Source organism: Anneissia japonica, unplaced genomic scaffold (assembly GCF_011630105.1).
Source record: "Anneissia japonica isolate Jap-2015-1 unplaced genomic scaffold, ASM1163010v1 scaffold352_len1594369_cov220, whole genome shotgun sequence".
NCBI lineage: Eukaryota > Metazoa > Echinodermata > Crinoidea > Comatulida > Comatulidae > Anneissia > Anneissia japonica.
The window spans coordinates 571,372-588,631 of record NW_022751928.1 but is presented as its reverse complement, the minus strand read 5'-3'; the positions used below and the strand labels follow the sequence as shown (position 1 = coordinate 588,631).

The 17,260-nt window shown below is 32.3% G+C and overlaps 1 protein-coding gene across 1 annotated transcript in view; it reads left to right on the top strand.

The window, feature by feature from the left end:
* LOC117121903 overlaps positions 1-16,622 on the top strand; it is a 55,964-nt gene extending 39,342 nt beyond the window's left edge. The window contains exons 5-14 of the mRNA XM_033267299.1: positions 58-151; positions 624-678; positions 7,598-7,738; positions 8,257-8,417; positions 12,224-12,331; positions 12,772-12,914; positions 13,452-13,623; positions 14,505-14,617; positions 15,015-15,099; positions 15,784-16,622. Of these exons, the coding sequence (XP_033123190.1) occupies positions 58-151; positions 624-678; positions 7,598-7,738; positions 8,257-8,417; positions 12,224-12,331; positions 12,772-12,914; positions 13,452-13,623; positions 14,505-14,617; positions 15,015-15,099; positions 15,784-15,837 (1,126 nt within the window). The 3' untranslated portion in view covers positions 15,838-16,622. The remainder of the gene's footprint in view (positions 1-57; positions 152-623; positions 679-7,597; positions 7,739-8,256; positions 8,418-12,223; positions 12,332-12,771; positions 12,915-13,451; positions 13,624-14,504; positions 14,618-15,014; positions 15,100-15,783) is intronic.
* Positions 16,623-17,260: the final 638 nt, after the last annotated feature.

The window sequence follows — 17,260 nt, the reverse complement described above, 5'->3', positions numbered from 1 at the left end:
GCACATGACCTGTTGTGAATTCATTAGTGCATGCGATTTCAGACTATTAAGATGAAGAGAGGCAATAGCAAGAAATACAAATGAACAAGGTTCACAAACAAACGAGAAAGCTGTACAGAACTTTACGTACCTGTTATACTTATCTGTACAGGTACATACGTTGCATTACCAGTACCACATTTTGCTTAACTTTACTGCATTTTTCTTACCTGTACCACATTTTCTTTATCTGCGCCACATTTTCCTAACCTGTGCCTCATTTTTCTTAGCTGTACCGCATTTTGCTTACCTATGCCACACTTTGCTTACCATAGCTGTGCAGCATTTTGCTTAAATGCGCCACACTTTGCTTAGCTGTACTGTACTTTGCTTACCTGTACCACATTTTTCTTACCTGTGCCGCATTTCATTTACTTGTGTAGCATTTTCCTTACCTGTGCCACACTTTTCTTACCTGTGCCGCCCTTTTCTAACCTGTATTGCACTTTACTTACATACCGCAATTGCTTACTTGTACCAACTTTGTTGTGTACCCGTGCCACATTTTCTTTACCTGTACCATGCTACCTTTACCCGTACCTTATTTTACTTACCTGTTCATGGTATAATAATTTTCTTTGTAGGGCAATGCTACCTTGCACCTATATCCCCACTTTAAGGAACTGGCAAAGATCGATGGTAAGTGTTTTTCCAATTTTTAGCTTATTAAAATTACTCTGTGTTACCATTCGTCTTACGCTTCTGGTTGTTCATACTCTGATAATATAAATGTAAAATTATTCTAGGAATTTATATTCAAGATTGATTTTATCCAATTTGTTGACCTAACATTGAATTTATAATCTAAGCTGCCAAGATTTGTCCATTAATTTTTAAGCTTTCCTCATTAAAAATCCTAGTTTAATACCACCATCAATATTGTCTTTCAGGTCAAGTAAATAACCTGGAATTTGTTTGCATAGTTTTTTTTTCTATTTTTCCCCTGTTTTCATTTGTTCTTTTTTATACAAACACACCAGTACTTTCAAAGTTATAAATATGCATTTTGATATAAATATTCATGAAGCTTTGATATACATATTCATAAGCATTTGGCTGTTCTTAGTTGCATTAAATTTAAATTCCTTATAATTACTGTTCTATGTTATTAACAAATATATTCAATGCATATTTTATTTATACCATAATAGTTACAAAGTATTTGGTTATAGTTTCATTTAATTTTTAAGCCATGTAAGATACTTCAATTTTTCATGGGCATATTAAGAATTTTTTTTGCTACTTATAAATAGAGCAGAATCACCAACATATGTCACAATTAACAGATGAAATTATGTCAATACTGTACATGAATTTCAGAAAACAAAATAAATTAAATACAAGCTTGGTTTATACAGTAGTTTAGGTGATTCAATGCCAGTTAAATACACTCCATGATACTGACTGATGTTAGAGTGCCCTTTTATTATTTTGCAGTACAAATTCACAAAATTTACAGCATTCATTTTGAAAAGAAGCCTCCCTCTTTACTTTGCAAAAGAAGCCCATCCAAAGTTCGTAAAGAAAAGAAGCCCAGGGCTTCAATTCGAGGTTTTATGGTAATGTCAACTAGTGAAGGTCCTAAGAAATACCGTACCAAACATTGTTTTACTTTCCAGAATAATAGGTATAAATAAGCCAAGTGTGAAAAATACTTGTGTCCTATAATGTTATAAGTGAAGGTAACTGCATTGAGTTGACACCCTCTAATCCAACGGTCTTCCAGCTATGGGCCCGGCCTAATTTTGGGCCACAAAACATATTTTGGGGCCGTGAAGTAGCTCAGGAAAAAAATTTGAAGATTTGTTTTTACAAAACTGCTTCAAGGTATAGCGAACACTATACTCAGTTTATACAAATTTGTTGTCACTAATGAACAGATAATGATGTCAAATTATTAAGAACATGGAGGTAATTTTCATGTCGGAACCTCTTGCCAAGTTTGGCACCACTGGGCCTAGGCTTGATGCCTAGAATCTCAAGTAGGCCATAAAGTAAACATTTTGCAGAACACTGCTCTAATTTATCCCACTGCTACAATATCATCTCTTATGCCCTCCCCTTCTCCATGTCAAGCTTCCCACCCATATTTGTTATTCAAAAAGTTATATAGATATCTTTATACCATTGTATTATACAGTATGCAGCATCTATTAGTATTTTTAATATTTTCCTGAGAGGTGATGCCTACCAACATCTTACCACATCAGTTGCTTGGAGTTGTTTTGTTTTTGCTCTTATACTTCGTGTTACCACGCTTCACTGGTGTGCTGATGTGTCCACGTCTTATGTGCATCAGCTGCCCGGTGAAGTGTAGTTTCATGTGGTTTTGGCACGCACAGATGGAATTAATGTCTAACATATCAATAACTGGGTGTTTTGAAGAAATATTGTATGATAAGGACATGCAGTGCTAAGACAATAAAAAGAAACTGTAAAAAAGAACTATTTAATTAAATAACTACTTTAAAAAAACTATTTAATTGAGTAACTATTTAAAAAAATTATTTAATTGAATAACTATTTTTTAAAACTATTTAATTGAATAACTGTATGGTGTGAGAAATTAATTTAGTAGTGTAATATCAAGGAGGTAAGAATATAGTGTGAGATAGCATACTGTACATCAATAACATACACGAAGGAAGAAAACAGAAACATGGCCATGCACACACCCACTAGCTTATCAGGTACACATGCATCATTTTATTATTATGCATGGCAATTTAACACATATCATAAACATTAACACATTTGTGAATACATGCATTAGCAATACATTAAAATCCAATGTGTAGATACATTGCCATTACAACAACATTAATGAGTAGCATGTATCAACAGTATTTACCAAATATCCATAAACTTATAATCGATTGAGAGACTGTAGCTTGGTAATTAAGATGTTTGCTTTTGAATTATAGGGTCCCTGGGTCCAAATCCTTTGACACTAGGATTTTTTCTCATAACGTAGACTCCACCCCCCAAGTTTCAAATAAAGCATGGTTCCCTCTGAAGTTAAGGAGTGATGAACTGTTAACAAAAGAACAAAAAAATATAAAATAAAAACAAATACTGTAATGATAATATAATAATGTTATGATTTAGCATCTATACAAGTCAAGTTTCAAAGTGCTTGCAACTCAGTGGCGGATCCAGGGTGGGTTCAGGGGGTTTGGACAAACCCCCCCTCTGAAGAAATGTAACAAAATACTACTAGGTCCTGGCTTACAAAATGCATGCTTACCTACCTTGGAATAGGTTGGCAGATCGGACAAACTAAGCTTAGCCCAACTAGCCTTCAATTAATTACAATTAAAAACACTGTTTTTTGTTCGACGTCAATAATTTATGTACGAAAGTGCGTTCTTCAAGCCTATCGGTTCATCAAACCATGGAAGAAAGACTAAGTATCCAACTACTTACTATTGTTGGAATATAATAATATATTGGCTATTTTTTTCTCTAAGTATAGGCCTAAGAATGAGATAAATTACCCACCTTTTTCAAGAGGGGGAAAAGGAAAAACCTTGAATTTTAAAGAACTTAAAGGTCATTAAAATCCTGGATCCGCTCCTGACATTTGTCATTGGATTTATAATTTGGCAAACTGGCACAAAGTCCAACCTTAATTCTCCACTCCATAGAGAGTCCCTAGGGATTATACCTGTTTTAATGTGGCAACTTGGTGCAGAGACATATTCAATGCCACAACATCTACTAGGTACCCATTTATACCCCTGGGTGAAGAGGGCAAACATAATGAAAGTGCCTTGCCCAAGGACACCAGGAAACTTCAGTCAGGGTTTAAGCCCTGACCTCAAAATTGAGAGCCAAAAACGGAATCACTGCACCAACCACCAAAAAAAATAATAAAATATTTTACATTAAATGGTAAATAAATATTTCACCTACTCATTGGTCAACATCAATGGATTCACTAGTTGGTAAGTCTGACCTGTGACCTTAGGCTGGTGACTAACCAATGTTTCTATCTGGACTTATAGTAGAAACACCTTTTAAGAACAATTTAATACTTTATGCTTATAGTTCATACAATATTATTAAGTTTATTTACAACCAAAAGCACAATTTTTTGGTGAGGAGGTTAAGATTTGGCTTCCAAATTTAAGATTGAAACTTAAGTAAAAGCTGGCCATATCCATGGTGTATCTTTCAACCTAGGAATATAAGTGGTTGTAATGCTAATGCATTGTTTACTAATGTAGCTACAACATTATGGGATACTACTCATCTAGAGAGTAGCTATATTATGTGTCTGATCCCATGATGATGTAAATTACATAAGCCTAATAGTTATTTCAATAATGTAGGCCTATATGTTGACATACACCGTGTTCACATTATGTGTTTTCTCTTTTATTTATATAACATATAATATAATAATGAATATTCATATAACATTTAGACCATGTTACATAGTAGTGTATATTTACATACAGTATAATCATTAACATATTTCCTTTACAAATGTTCATTTATCATATTACATATAATGCCTATCCATGCATGTGACAGCTCATAACAATAATAATAAATAGTAGTTGTAAACATACACGATGAATAATACAACGTACACTAGTTTTACAAATGATCTTGTTATGATTAGTGTATCTGTCTAGCAATTTCATAGCATAATCCCTCTGGCAGTTCATTTCTCATATCTTCTTGCTTGTTGTATATAATTATCCACATTGTAAGCATCATTTAAGGATCTCCCAACCTGTGCCTCACACATTCTAAGCTTTTCACTAACAAAGGTTAGTTTTTCAATATTTCTAGCATTTTATTATTTATAGCATAATTACAAAATACAACCATATGAGGTACGCTGTTTATTTAATAATTCTAACTCTTTATAATTATTAAATGTTATTTTTTAGTTTAATTTTGGCCTCATGTGAAATATACATTGAAATGTAATATAGTCCATTAAAACTCATATTATTAAACGATTTAAAAGAAATATTTTTGCATTAAAAAACATCTATGTCTTAGAAATTCTACTCAAAATTAAATGAGAAAGAATTATAATAAATTTCATTAATAGAAAACTATATTTGATAAATTAGTTATACAGAAAAGAATGAAAGCCATTGACAGTCAGGGATCTTCTCAACATATTGTGTTTATAAATTTCTCAGCATACTTAAAGCTAGAAGTGAACTCACATGATATTTTGGATCAGTGCATCACTGAACCATGAGCGACCAACACTATGAACATGGTCGCAAAGCAGATGCTCTTTATAAAGACAGCAGCCGAATATGATTTTGTGAAAACGCGTTTCCAATATGGATGTAAATTCAATGACTAGGATAATCTAGTGAAAATAATGGCCAGATTTCAGTAAGTAATTTATTCATTTTTCTAATCTGTTTTACTGACTGCAGCGATGTAATTTGAAATTTGAAATACATTGGTTGTTGTGATGTAAACATTTTATAACGATAGGTATACTTCATAAAATATGCTGCATACAGTTAAGCAGAAAATGCAAGACATTGCATAACAAATCTTATTCCAGTCTGATAGATTAGATTCATTGTATTCTCTCCTACATCAAATAAGATATGAATTGTATTTAAGTACCATAAATATATCTCAAAGTCAGGAAATGAGATATCAAATTCTTGATGTAGGCCTTGGTTATCTGATGTGTTGCTGATAACTCAAGTTTGAGTTTTGATAATGATTGACAAATTTAAGTACTATACTCAGCATTGACTAATCAATATAATAATCAACAATACAACTAGTAATATAAACCATGGATATAAAGGACTTATTCAAATGGATCGTTATTCAGAGAGTCAGTTGGTAATGCTTAATATCTTTGATGTTCGTTCTTAACTACTTTGTGGATGGTAGCATGGAACTTGGTCTGTGCTACGCTACTATCTTGTGCTGCATTGTCGAATCAATTGAATGCAGCATGATGTAGTGGTGTAGTAATGATCAGACGAACAGTGCTACAGCTTGGAACATAACAATGTCAGCTGAACTATGCTACAACTTGGTACTAAGACAATATCAGAACTACATAGAGCATGCTATAAGGACAACAATGTTAGACAAACGTGCTAAAGCTTGCTACAAGAACAAGAATGTCAGACAAACAGTGCTATCTAGAGCATGCTATAATGACAATAATGTGTCATACAAACGTTCTACAGCTTGCTACAAGAACAATGTCAGACGAACAGTGCTACAACAACAATGATGTCAAAAGAATAGTACAGCTTGGAAAACAAAAGTATAAACAACAGTGCTACAACTTGTGCTACAACTTGTATTAGTGCTACAGCTTGGAAAACAACAACAATGTCTTTGACAACTTTTCAATGTTCGTCATTCAGTTCACATCCAACAGAAAGTAGCTTATTAATTAGAATGTAAATAACTCATTAGTTAATAAATTTTGATTTTTGTTTTGTTATCCCATAAAGGTCATAGTATTATTCGTGTTTAAATCCATAACCTTAGTGAAATTGATCACCACAATGATCAAAGAGAAATTAGATGAAATAACCACCACCATGATCCACTCAATGTTGTTATGATGGTGACAATGATGGTGGTGGAAAATGCAATACTTTAATGGTACTGTCCCATTGAGATTCTAAGCTGTTGTACCAGGAAACTGTAAACAGATCTACAAACTCTTTGTAACAAGTCTCAATATGAACATTTGTTGATAAAATCTAGATGACCAAATCTTGACATGGGATGTAGCTGGATTAGAGGAGCTTGATGAAAGTGTTTGTGAGACAGTGGTCACATGACTAATGACGTAATTTCATGGCTGTGTTTATTCTCTGCATTTAGTGACGCAAGACATTCATTTTGATAATAATATGTTAGATATCGGATCATAATACAGTATGTACAGTATTTCTTTGCTTGAGTAATGAACTTACAATAAGCCAATCTGTTTTCATTTTCTTTTATGATGTTTTGTCTCAAATGTGAATTTATGTTTGTTTAATTTTTTGCAATGAGGTCTGTCTTACAATACTTTCTTGGAAATAAGTGTATTTTTTTTTTAATCCTGAATATACCGGTATATAAATTTCCATTGATAAATTTATAGTTTTAATTGCTGTTAATTGAGTAAACATTACCTTTTGATTCAACAGATTTTGTTAATTGTAACCTGAAATTCTGAATTAAACATTTCTATTATAGCTACAACCCAAATCATCATCCTTATCATCTTATCATACTGTCATCACCATCCACACCATTGCATTCATCATCCTTACCATCACCATTCTTATCATTATCATCAACATCATCTTCGTTCTTATCCTCATCATCATCATTATTGTCATCATCACTAATATTCCTATCATTATCATCATCATCGTTATTTAATCTTCCTTATCACTATCTTCACCATCATCATCTTTATTATCATCATAATCATTAATTAATCATTAATTAAATAACTAATTTAAATATGTATGAATGGTTCATAAATATGTGATGTGAATGAAATAATAAAGTTAATTAGTGTAAGTTTATTTATCAATAGGAGTTGTGGAATACTTGAACACAGAGATAACAACCTCAAAACAGAAGAAATTCTCACTGGTGACGTTTGTTGACACTCCAGGACTCGTCGATGGAGACATGAAGTATCCGTTTGACGTGGATAAGTCTATTTTGTGGTTAGGTTAGTAATACAGTTAGTATTAATATTATATATTACATCCATTACTATGTTATTTGCATTAGAAAAGCCAATACAAAATGCATGGCCACATGGCAGAGTGTACCGAGATAAATAGTTTTACATATGATATATATAAATATAATATTTATTATATATAATATGTATATAATATGTACATTTATCAGTGAATGTTTAAAAGTAGTTTCATTATATTCTTTCCTTATTGGTTGCACTCAAACATGATCAATTTTCATTTTTATGCAAAGAATTAATAAATTGCTGCTACCTTTCTTGTAGGATTCTTTCTGATTTTTATTTGTCAAGAATGACAGAATATTATTATTACATTTTTTAAAGTGTTTCGTTTGTCTCATTATAGCATAGGAAGTAAAATGTTTACTCTCTTATCTTCATAATTTTAATAACTTCCTCGATATTGGTTAAATTGTACCATTTAGCTCCGTAGGTCTCTTAATAGGTCTCCAAAATGTCTTCAATTGTCATATCTCCTTACATAGGCAACTTGGCTGACTTGATATTCGTGTTCTTCGATCCAATTGGTCAAGCACTGTGTAAACGTACATTGAACATCGTCGAGAAACTTAATGAGAAGCACAGTGATCGAATGCGATTCTTCTTGAGCAAAGCCGACGAGGCTGGGCCGGAAAATGACCGACAGGTGAGGACCAATCAAATCTCAGAATAGTACATTTCAATAATTCGCACATGTAATTAAAAACATGGAATGTGTAGCTGTGTATGAACCATTAAATTTGTCATGATTCTGATCAACAATATTTAAGACTAAACAAGTCTCAATTGATGCTTGTCATCAGTAATTTATGTATGACGGATCAAATTTCACATTTGATGAAATACGGGCAATTTTTAAATGCTTTTCTTTATTTCATAATTTTAACTCATCTAATATTTCATTTCTCTTATATGGTATAAGCAATGCTGGCAATGTATAATATAGGCAAAAACAAATGATTTGTTGCCCATGCATTTGGAAGCCTAGGCCTAATTTTTTCCCCCGTTTTGGTTGGTATAATTGCTAATATCCTTGGTTATTGTATCTTATAAGTTGTAGCTTGAAAAGTGGCTTTAGGTAAAAAAAGTGATCAAAAATGTATTCAGTTTGTACAACTACCTAAAAGGCCTTAGATTCTGGGTGGCTCCTCCTAGATCTCACAATGAGAACCTTGCAATTCTTGGTGCCTGCAACATTTCTCCTTAAGTTTTAGTAAGTAGGAAGGGCTTTTCTTTTTGTTTATGTACAGGGCATTATGAAATTTATTTATTTATTTATTTATTTATTTATTTATTTATTTATTTATTTATTGTGTAAAATAATGATTATGTAAGTGTTGTTATCTCTGATGATCATAAGTTGCTAAGCATTGGGTATTGTGTAGACATAAATGGCCATGGATATACTGTACCCTATTAAACAGGTTTCTCCTACTTGTAGTTTTTAAATTCCATTTCTTAAAACCTTCTTATCATTTTAAAGATATGTGCATGTCTCTAAGGGATATTCTCAGATATTAAATTCTGTTAAATCAATTATGCTTATTAACAGCATACTAATTCATAAAACATTGATACTTATGTCATTATTGTTCAGTATGGAACAAGGTGCGAGAGTATTCCTTAGTAATATTTTTGAGGTATCGTATATGATGTCAATTGGTATTGCGTTCTAATATGAGATGAAAGAAATATGTGTTATTAGTGATTAATGAGTGCTAATGGCACAGTCATTAGATCAAAGTAAAGGTGCTTAGTGATTTGCTTAACTCCAAGAAGAACCCTGAAGAAAATTGACATTAAGAAATCGATAAAGATGAAGATGATAAAGAAGAAGAGCCCTTAACAGGCATGACCAGTGACATGCCTCCATTCACTAAGATCATTCTCAATCTTTCTTTTCTGTAGACTCTCTGTTTGTGATTTAGAAAAAAATCTTATTTCTATAAAAGTAATTAAGAATAAGAGATGTAAACATAATAATCTACATGAGCTGGTAAAATATATTCGATGTTACGTATTAAAGATGTACTGTCCAAAAAAAATCATAAAAAAAGAACATTTTTAAAATTACCTTGCTCATTTTGAAGTAACATAAAAATTATCTGCTTTTAAAAACATAAAAATTAGTGTATTTGAAAATATATTTACCTATAATTTTATAACAAAAAATTATATAAAAATTTTCAGTCACTGAAAGTGTTTTACAGTACTGTATTATCGTTATCACATCCAATATACAAATCAGTGTATACATTTTTAAAATTCAATCATTCCTATGCTCCAGGTTAGTAATTTGTATGTTAAGCCCCTCTCCCACTATGGTTTTTTCAGCATACAAGTTAGAAGAGTTTGCCGAGTTGCTAACTCAGCAAACTCGACAAAAACTCATTCAGTAAGCTTAGGGAGAACTCTTACCAACTCATAGAAGCTCTGAACTTGTGGCGCTAATTTTGTTCAAAAGTAGTACTGCGAGTTGAAAAATCGTAGTAAACTCAAAGGACTCGTAGGTAACTCGTAGTGTTCCTGGGATACTCCTACCTAACTTGTACACTATTCGAAATACTTGTCGGTTTTGTAATCGAAATGCTCGTACCTAAACTCGTATCTAATACGGTACAAACTTGTTATGCTTGTAATAATCTTGTTAAGCTCATAGTAAACTCGGTGCTGCGGTCGGTATAATTTGTATATAACTTGTAACCAACTCCATAAGGTCGTACCTCACTCGTATAGAGGTCCTTTCTGAAATGAATTAATTCACGCGTTTTCAACTCGTAGAACTCATGCAACTCTTGGATGAAATCAACCTAGGTGGGAGAGGGCTTTACTGCAATGAGCAAGATAATTTCAAAATTATTTTTTATGATTTTATGTAATTTTTAGCAGACAATACATCTTTAAAGGGGATGGATATGATTCAAAATATTTCAACTGATTTTGTATTGTGTAAATTGAACTCTACAATAATATTTATAGAAATATGAAAACAGTTTTGATAATCATTATCAATCTATTTGTAATCAATTGAATGGATATGATAAATGTGTCTGGCATATTGGAAAAGGTCAACTCATTAAAGATGCTTATTTTGGATTTTTTTTGTCTCTTTATGAAGAGGTGTTTGCACATAAAATCACATGGCATGAAATGAACATTTTAAAGGCTCTATATTCTGTGTTTACACAATTCAACATGTTTTGTCCTTTGACATTTCTAGATCTCGGTGTTTTCATTGCTTTAGCCACACATTATCTTTTCTCTTTTTTTTTTTTGCTGACATTAATCTTGGTTTCATTCAATGATTTATGATTATCTTAGTTTAGTTTAATGATCTAAATTCTTAATTAATACATTTACTTTTTGTTATTTAAACAATATGTATCTTAAATCTGACTAATATCATATTAAATCCATATGTGATATGATAAATATAAATGATAATGATAAAATTGATGATGATGATAATAATGATGGTGATATTAATAGTAATGATGACACACACAGGCATAAACTCTTCCCTCTCCAACCCATTTATACACACTTAAACACACTCAATTTAAGGACATATCACACCAAGAAAAGATTAAGCGAGAAAAGAGAGATGCTTGTAAAGATTAATAATTTTCTAAATTATGCAATAAAGGGATAAACAAAGATATACATTAAACATACTAAATGTAAGAAAGTGATAGGATAGACCAAAGACAATAGTCAACTTGACAAAATATGGACTATTATGCAAGTTCGTGTCTATTAATTTATTATGCATTAATGATTTATATATCTAATACATAATTTATATTTTTATGTATTTAATATTTACAGTAGAACTCATATTAATAAGGATGTCTCCTGAATACTGCTGTAGTGATAAAAGAACTTTCCCTTTTTTTTGTGGCTGAATCAGTGTCCCCTTAATAGGGGTGTCCAAAGGAGGGGTTCTAATGTATCTCTCTATTTTGTCTGCTATGAGAATACATGTAGCGGTATGCATACAAGCAGCTCTAAGTTACACATGATAAACCTAAGCATGTTATATTTTTATATATATGCTGGTCTCCCAATGAGAGAGTTCATTAGACATTCATCAGGCAGTGGGTGAAAGATTAATGCTTTTTCCATCCTAATCTATGTTACTTTCCTTCGTAAAGTTTGCATATAGCATACAATAGTAGCACGAGGATTTTCTCGATGGAGGCCAGAGGTTGCTCAAAATTCTTTAGAGCTCCCACTGAAAGCCAGAAAGCTTTGTAAATTTAAAGACTTGTTTGTTTAATCAATATTTTGAGTTTCACAATCTGTAAGTTAGAAATTACATAAAACTTAGCATTGATCTGCCCGACAAGGATTCCTAGTACTCCTACACTAGTGCTACCACTGATATCATATATATAACTTTTTCTGGCAATCAATTTGGTATTAATGATATTTATAATGTTGTTTTTTAAGCGTGTCATGATGCAGATTGTACAGGAGTTATGTAAGCGACCGGGGCTGAATAAGACGTGCTTTGATATGCCTACCATCTATGTACCCAACCCCAGTGCTACTACTAAGGTATGTAACAACTTGTTTCCTGATTTTTTCATTTTCTGAATAAATTAAAATTAGTTTTTTTCATTCTTGTATAGAGTTTTAGAAACATTATCTACTGATAACCAACATGCTATAATGCTAGTATATATCCATCATAGAAGTCGCTATTGGATTAGTATAGAATTAAAAAAGAACATATCAACAAAAATATATTTTATTATATTTGTAAATAGACAAATTGAAACTCAATTTCTTTTTCTATTAAAATGTATATTTGTATTGATATGTACATTTTAGTCTGCCTCAGCTCATTTGTATATGCCCAAATTCCCTCATACTCCCTACAAAAACAACATGACACATGAAATGAACTGAAACCCTTGGCAAATTGTGTTAATAATGTTCTGAAGCACTTGAATGTTGGTATGCGGAAGGTTAATTCAGGTGTGTTTTTATTCCAGAGTCGATGTGTCAATCAAATTGAGGAGGTGTGCAAGACGATCGAGAAGAACATTAATCAGACAATACAGAATACTCTCAACACTCTGGAAAAGGATTGCCAACAGATATCAGATCTTATAGATGAATCTCTGAATAAAGACAAGTAAGTTAAAAAGTCTAGGTATCTTTTCTTCTTTGCCTCCATCCCTTCTGACTTCTTCCATTCTACTCCTCACCACCTCCAGATTGGGTGGAGGAGTATGTTCCCATCTTTTCCTTGGTTGACTGCAAAATTTTCTAAAATATATATTTTTTGGGGAATAGTTTTATAACTTTCGTCTTGTGCTATTTTTTATAAGATTTTCCACCAGTGGTGGCTCGAAGATATATGTTCAGTGTGGCTGTCCCAACAGGGTCTGGAAGGGAGCTCTGTTGGTGCCTGGGCTAAACCTCCTGGGCTAAACCTCCTGTGCCTATTGAAAAAAAGGACATTTTCAGATAAAATGGGTAAAAAAGTGGTTGGTTACATTAGTGGGCACTGGCCCATCCAATGGTATACTTCAGTCCCTTCCCCACTGGCAATTAGGTGTGCTAATGTTTCATTCATTAATTTGAATGAGCTCTGTATCACTGCTTTTTCTGTAGTTAAGATTCACTCATTATATAATAATATTAAATGTGTTTAATGTTTTGTTTCTAGGCTAGCACATTCATATAACTTACGAGCAAGAGGCAAGGCATTTGTTTTCAATTTACTGGGGCTCTGCCTTCCTTTGATCCTCTTCATCAACTTTCTTGCTAGCAGTGTATCAAAGGATGTTATTGATTCATTCCTTGGTGAAAATGCCACAGATGTTATCAAGCTGTATTTGGTAAGTGAATGGTGAATAGTAGAACTGTCTGTATGCCTAGTATGTATAGGCAGTCTTTAGACTAATGAGCCAGACGTGATTCAAGCTAGGTGTGAATCTTGTGTCGCTATACATGGGTTGTCATGGGTGTACCAGCAAAAATCATTAATTTTTATAATTGCATCACTTGTCTGCCCAAAGCCAACAAAGTAGAAATTCTTTAAAATGTATATAAAATAATAAAGGTGTATTAGTTTATATTATCAATACAACTACGGTATTAGTTGTTTGGTAACATTACTGATCTGTTATATCCAGCTGCACTGTATTTCATACCAATAGAATCTTAAAAGCTATAACATCTTTAAAACCCCAACAATTAAATTATAAACATTTTAATTTTACCAGTTAATGGTACTGTATTTATTTATGCACCTGTTGTTGATGAGAATAATTTTCTGATTCAAAATACACAAAAGTTATTCAAGTATTAGATTTTATTGCTCAAGTTTTTATAGGTCAAAGCAGACCCTCTTTATAGTATTAGATGTAATAGAAATGTTACATTGTGATGTTACATAGTAAAGAGTCAGATTTCTATGTTATTGCTACAGCACTTGTTTCTTAAAGGATGGGTGTATGTGATGCGTCTATAAACAAAACCGCATATCAGGCTTAGAAACTTCAGTTGTTGTTAGACATGAGAAATAAACCTATTATTTAACAGAATTTAAACAAAGAACCCCAGAGAGCGAGCATCTAATTTTTTTTTAAATGTCGAGCAATCACATGAGATTTATTTCCAAGATTTTGAAAGTGAGCATCGCCAAAACCAATCTGTAAATCCCTTGCTGTTGGATGTAATGTTAATGCTTTCTGTTTTGTTATTTTTTTTTTTCTAGGGACCTGTGGAGCGTTCTTGGCATTTGATTCCGTCCGATTATCATTGGTATGCTTTGGGAATTCTCTTTTTCATGTCATTTCTTCTTATCATCATTGCCAACTTCTCAACAAGGTATGTTAACAAATTGTTTTTATGTATATATAGTCTGTGATTGTGCCATCACAAACAAAATTGTTATTACAAAAACAATGTAATGTTATATACTAAATGTGAATTTTACAAAAAATATATAGGGTAAAATTATAATAGTACAATATAATAGTTACAAAACAAAATACAATTTTTAGTTAAAAATTCATTCTTTATTTTGTGTTGGAACAAACTGTACATAATAAATATATAATATTTTTATTGTAATTGTGGTTATTTCATTGTGTTGACGTAACTGAAGAAGTTCATGTATAATGTGGTTTACAATTTCATGAATTGGGTACATCTGCATTCCCAGTTTTTTTGTTTTTTTTTCTTTTTCTCAGATACTTTAACGTACTTAATCTTAATTTTACAGATTGCGTCCAACCTTGTCCAGGAAACAGAAGCGAGTGTTAAACGAAGAGAAAGAGCATGTGCAGAAACATGTGAAAGCAACCAAGGTAAGCCCTCTGATTGGTTGAATGGCCTTACTTTTGTTTTTTTTCTGCTTATATTTTCACACTTAATTTTTTATATAAAGTATCAACCCATACTTTTAGCTATCCAGTTAAAAATAGAGATTATTAGTGAAAAATGTTGGTGTTAATTGACCAATCAACTGTAGGTACTTTTCAAGATGTGATCGGAATTGGTCAATCAAATGCTAGTTACTCTGAAAAATTTAACTGCAAACCAGTGGCAGCACCAGCGGGGGGTTAAGGCTTAAGGGGGGCCCCCCCCCATCGGTTTAGTGAAGCCCCCACATCGGCCAAAGCTCGTCAGGCAGTTGGACCAAAAAAAAAAAAAAAAATTAGGCCTAGTTTTCCTATCCCAGCCATTTTTGCGGCCTTCTATAGCTATAGTTACACCCATAAATATTTAGGGGGGGGGGCCCAGTCGGACATCTTTGTGCCCCCCTCCCCATACATTATATCCTAGAGACCCACTGCTGCAAACCTTAGTCACAACTAAATGTAAACTTCCATGAGACTTAGCCAATCAATGCAAAGATTTATGTCAGATTAACCAATCAAGCAAGCAAAACATTTATTATCAAACTATGAACATGTATAATATTATTGAATTGTGGAAATAAACATTGAACATACTGTATTAACAACAAATATTTGATATTGATCTTTCAGGAAAAGCTTTACAGTGAATATCTAAGACAGAGTGTTGCGGCTCAAGATTTATAATAAGAGGCTGAAGATTTACATAAAAAATGACATTTACAGAATGCCTTACTTAACAAACCAGATGGGTTTTGTAACCAGTTAATGAAGACAAATGATCCTGTGTTTCACATCATTACCATAGTTCCTCGGTTATAAACCCCACCCCCTTAAACACAAAATTATACTGATTTTGGGATGTTGGATTATACCTAGAGAATCCAATAATCACAAAAAAAAAACAGCCTTTTGTAATGGTATGTTTAATAATCTAAACTAAGCTAACCAAAATTTGCCCGAAGAAATGCTTGTATGCAAAATCGGACATAAAATAGGGGGTGGGATTATACTACTGGAATTTTCTTTCTGCTTGTGCTAATCATCAAATAAATATAAATACCTGTAATGTTTATTTTATCATGAATTCTTTATGGCTATGTTATAATTATGACATTTGTGTTAAAGGCTTTGATCATTGAAAATGCTTATGTCAATGTCCTAAAAGCAACCAATCACAAGCCTTGTTAAAATTATTGAAAAATGTCCAAAAATCAACCAATTATTTCTTTGAAATAAAAATGTATCAATGTCCTATAGTAACCAATTACAATTTATTTTTTACTGTTCTCATCATTGTAATAATAATATTTATTGTCTACATTGATAAAAGTGCCTGCTAAATAATAAATATTGGTCTTTTTTACCTCTATATCTCTCAACAAATTCTGTATTTTTCAATCCGCTTTAAATTAATTGAAGAGTTGACCAATAGTTCTTTTTTTTGTCAGATTAAATTCCTAAATTTGAATGTGTGCCTTTCCAATTGAGTTTTATTATTCTTATCAGTGTTTTGTGTGTAAAAACCTGATTCAAAAATTCATACAAATGACATTATGTGAATCTGTAAAATCAAATCATTTGACAACAGAAGGAGCATCCAGAAAACCATATCAAATTCCTGTTTTAAAACATACAGAGGTGACAACCTGTCAAGTCATGCAGACACCTATTGGGATTATTCGACTGGTTCATTTCGTTGACTACGTTTTTTTCGTTGAGTATTTTTTTATTCGACTGGTTCATAAAATAGATTTCGTTCGTTTGTATTCATGTAACCAAAACAAACATAGACGATTGGTCAGTTTAGCAAAACATTTGCATTAATATAATTTATATTACATTTCAAGAAAAAAAAATTATATTTTTACCCACATGAAGTCAAAAAAAATTTGTAGGCTAACAGAATTCAAAAACTAGATGAAAACATTTTTTTACAAAAATCCCATACTGCCACAATCTAAAGCAACCTTGATTACACAGCGTGTATCGCGGTAGCTATGCAGCAATTTTGCTTTGTCGCTGAAGTGGTATAGACCCTCCAGCTGTGAAAGTCCCTCCCTGGGCCCCCTCTATTTCAAATTCCTGTATCCACTACTGGTAGATGTAC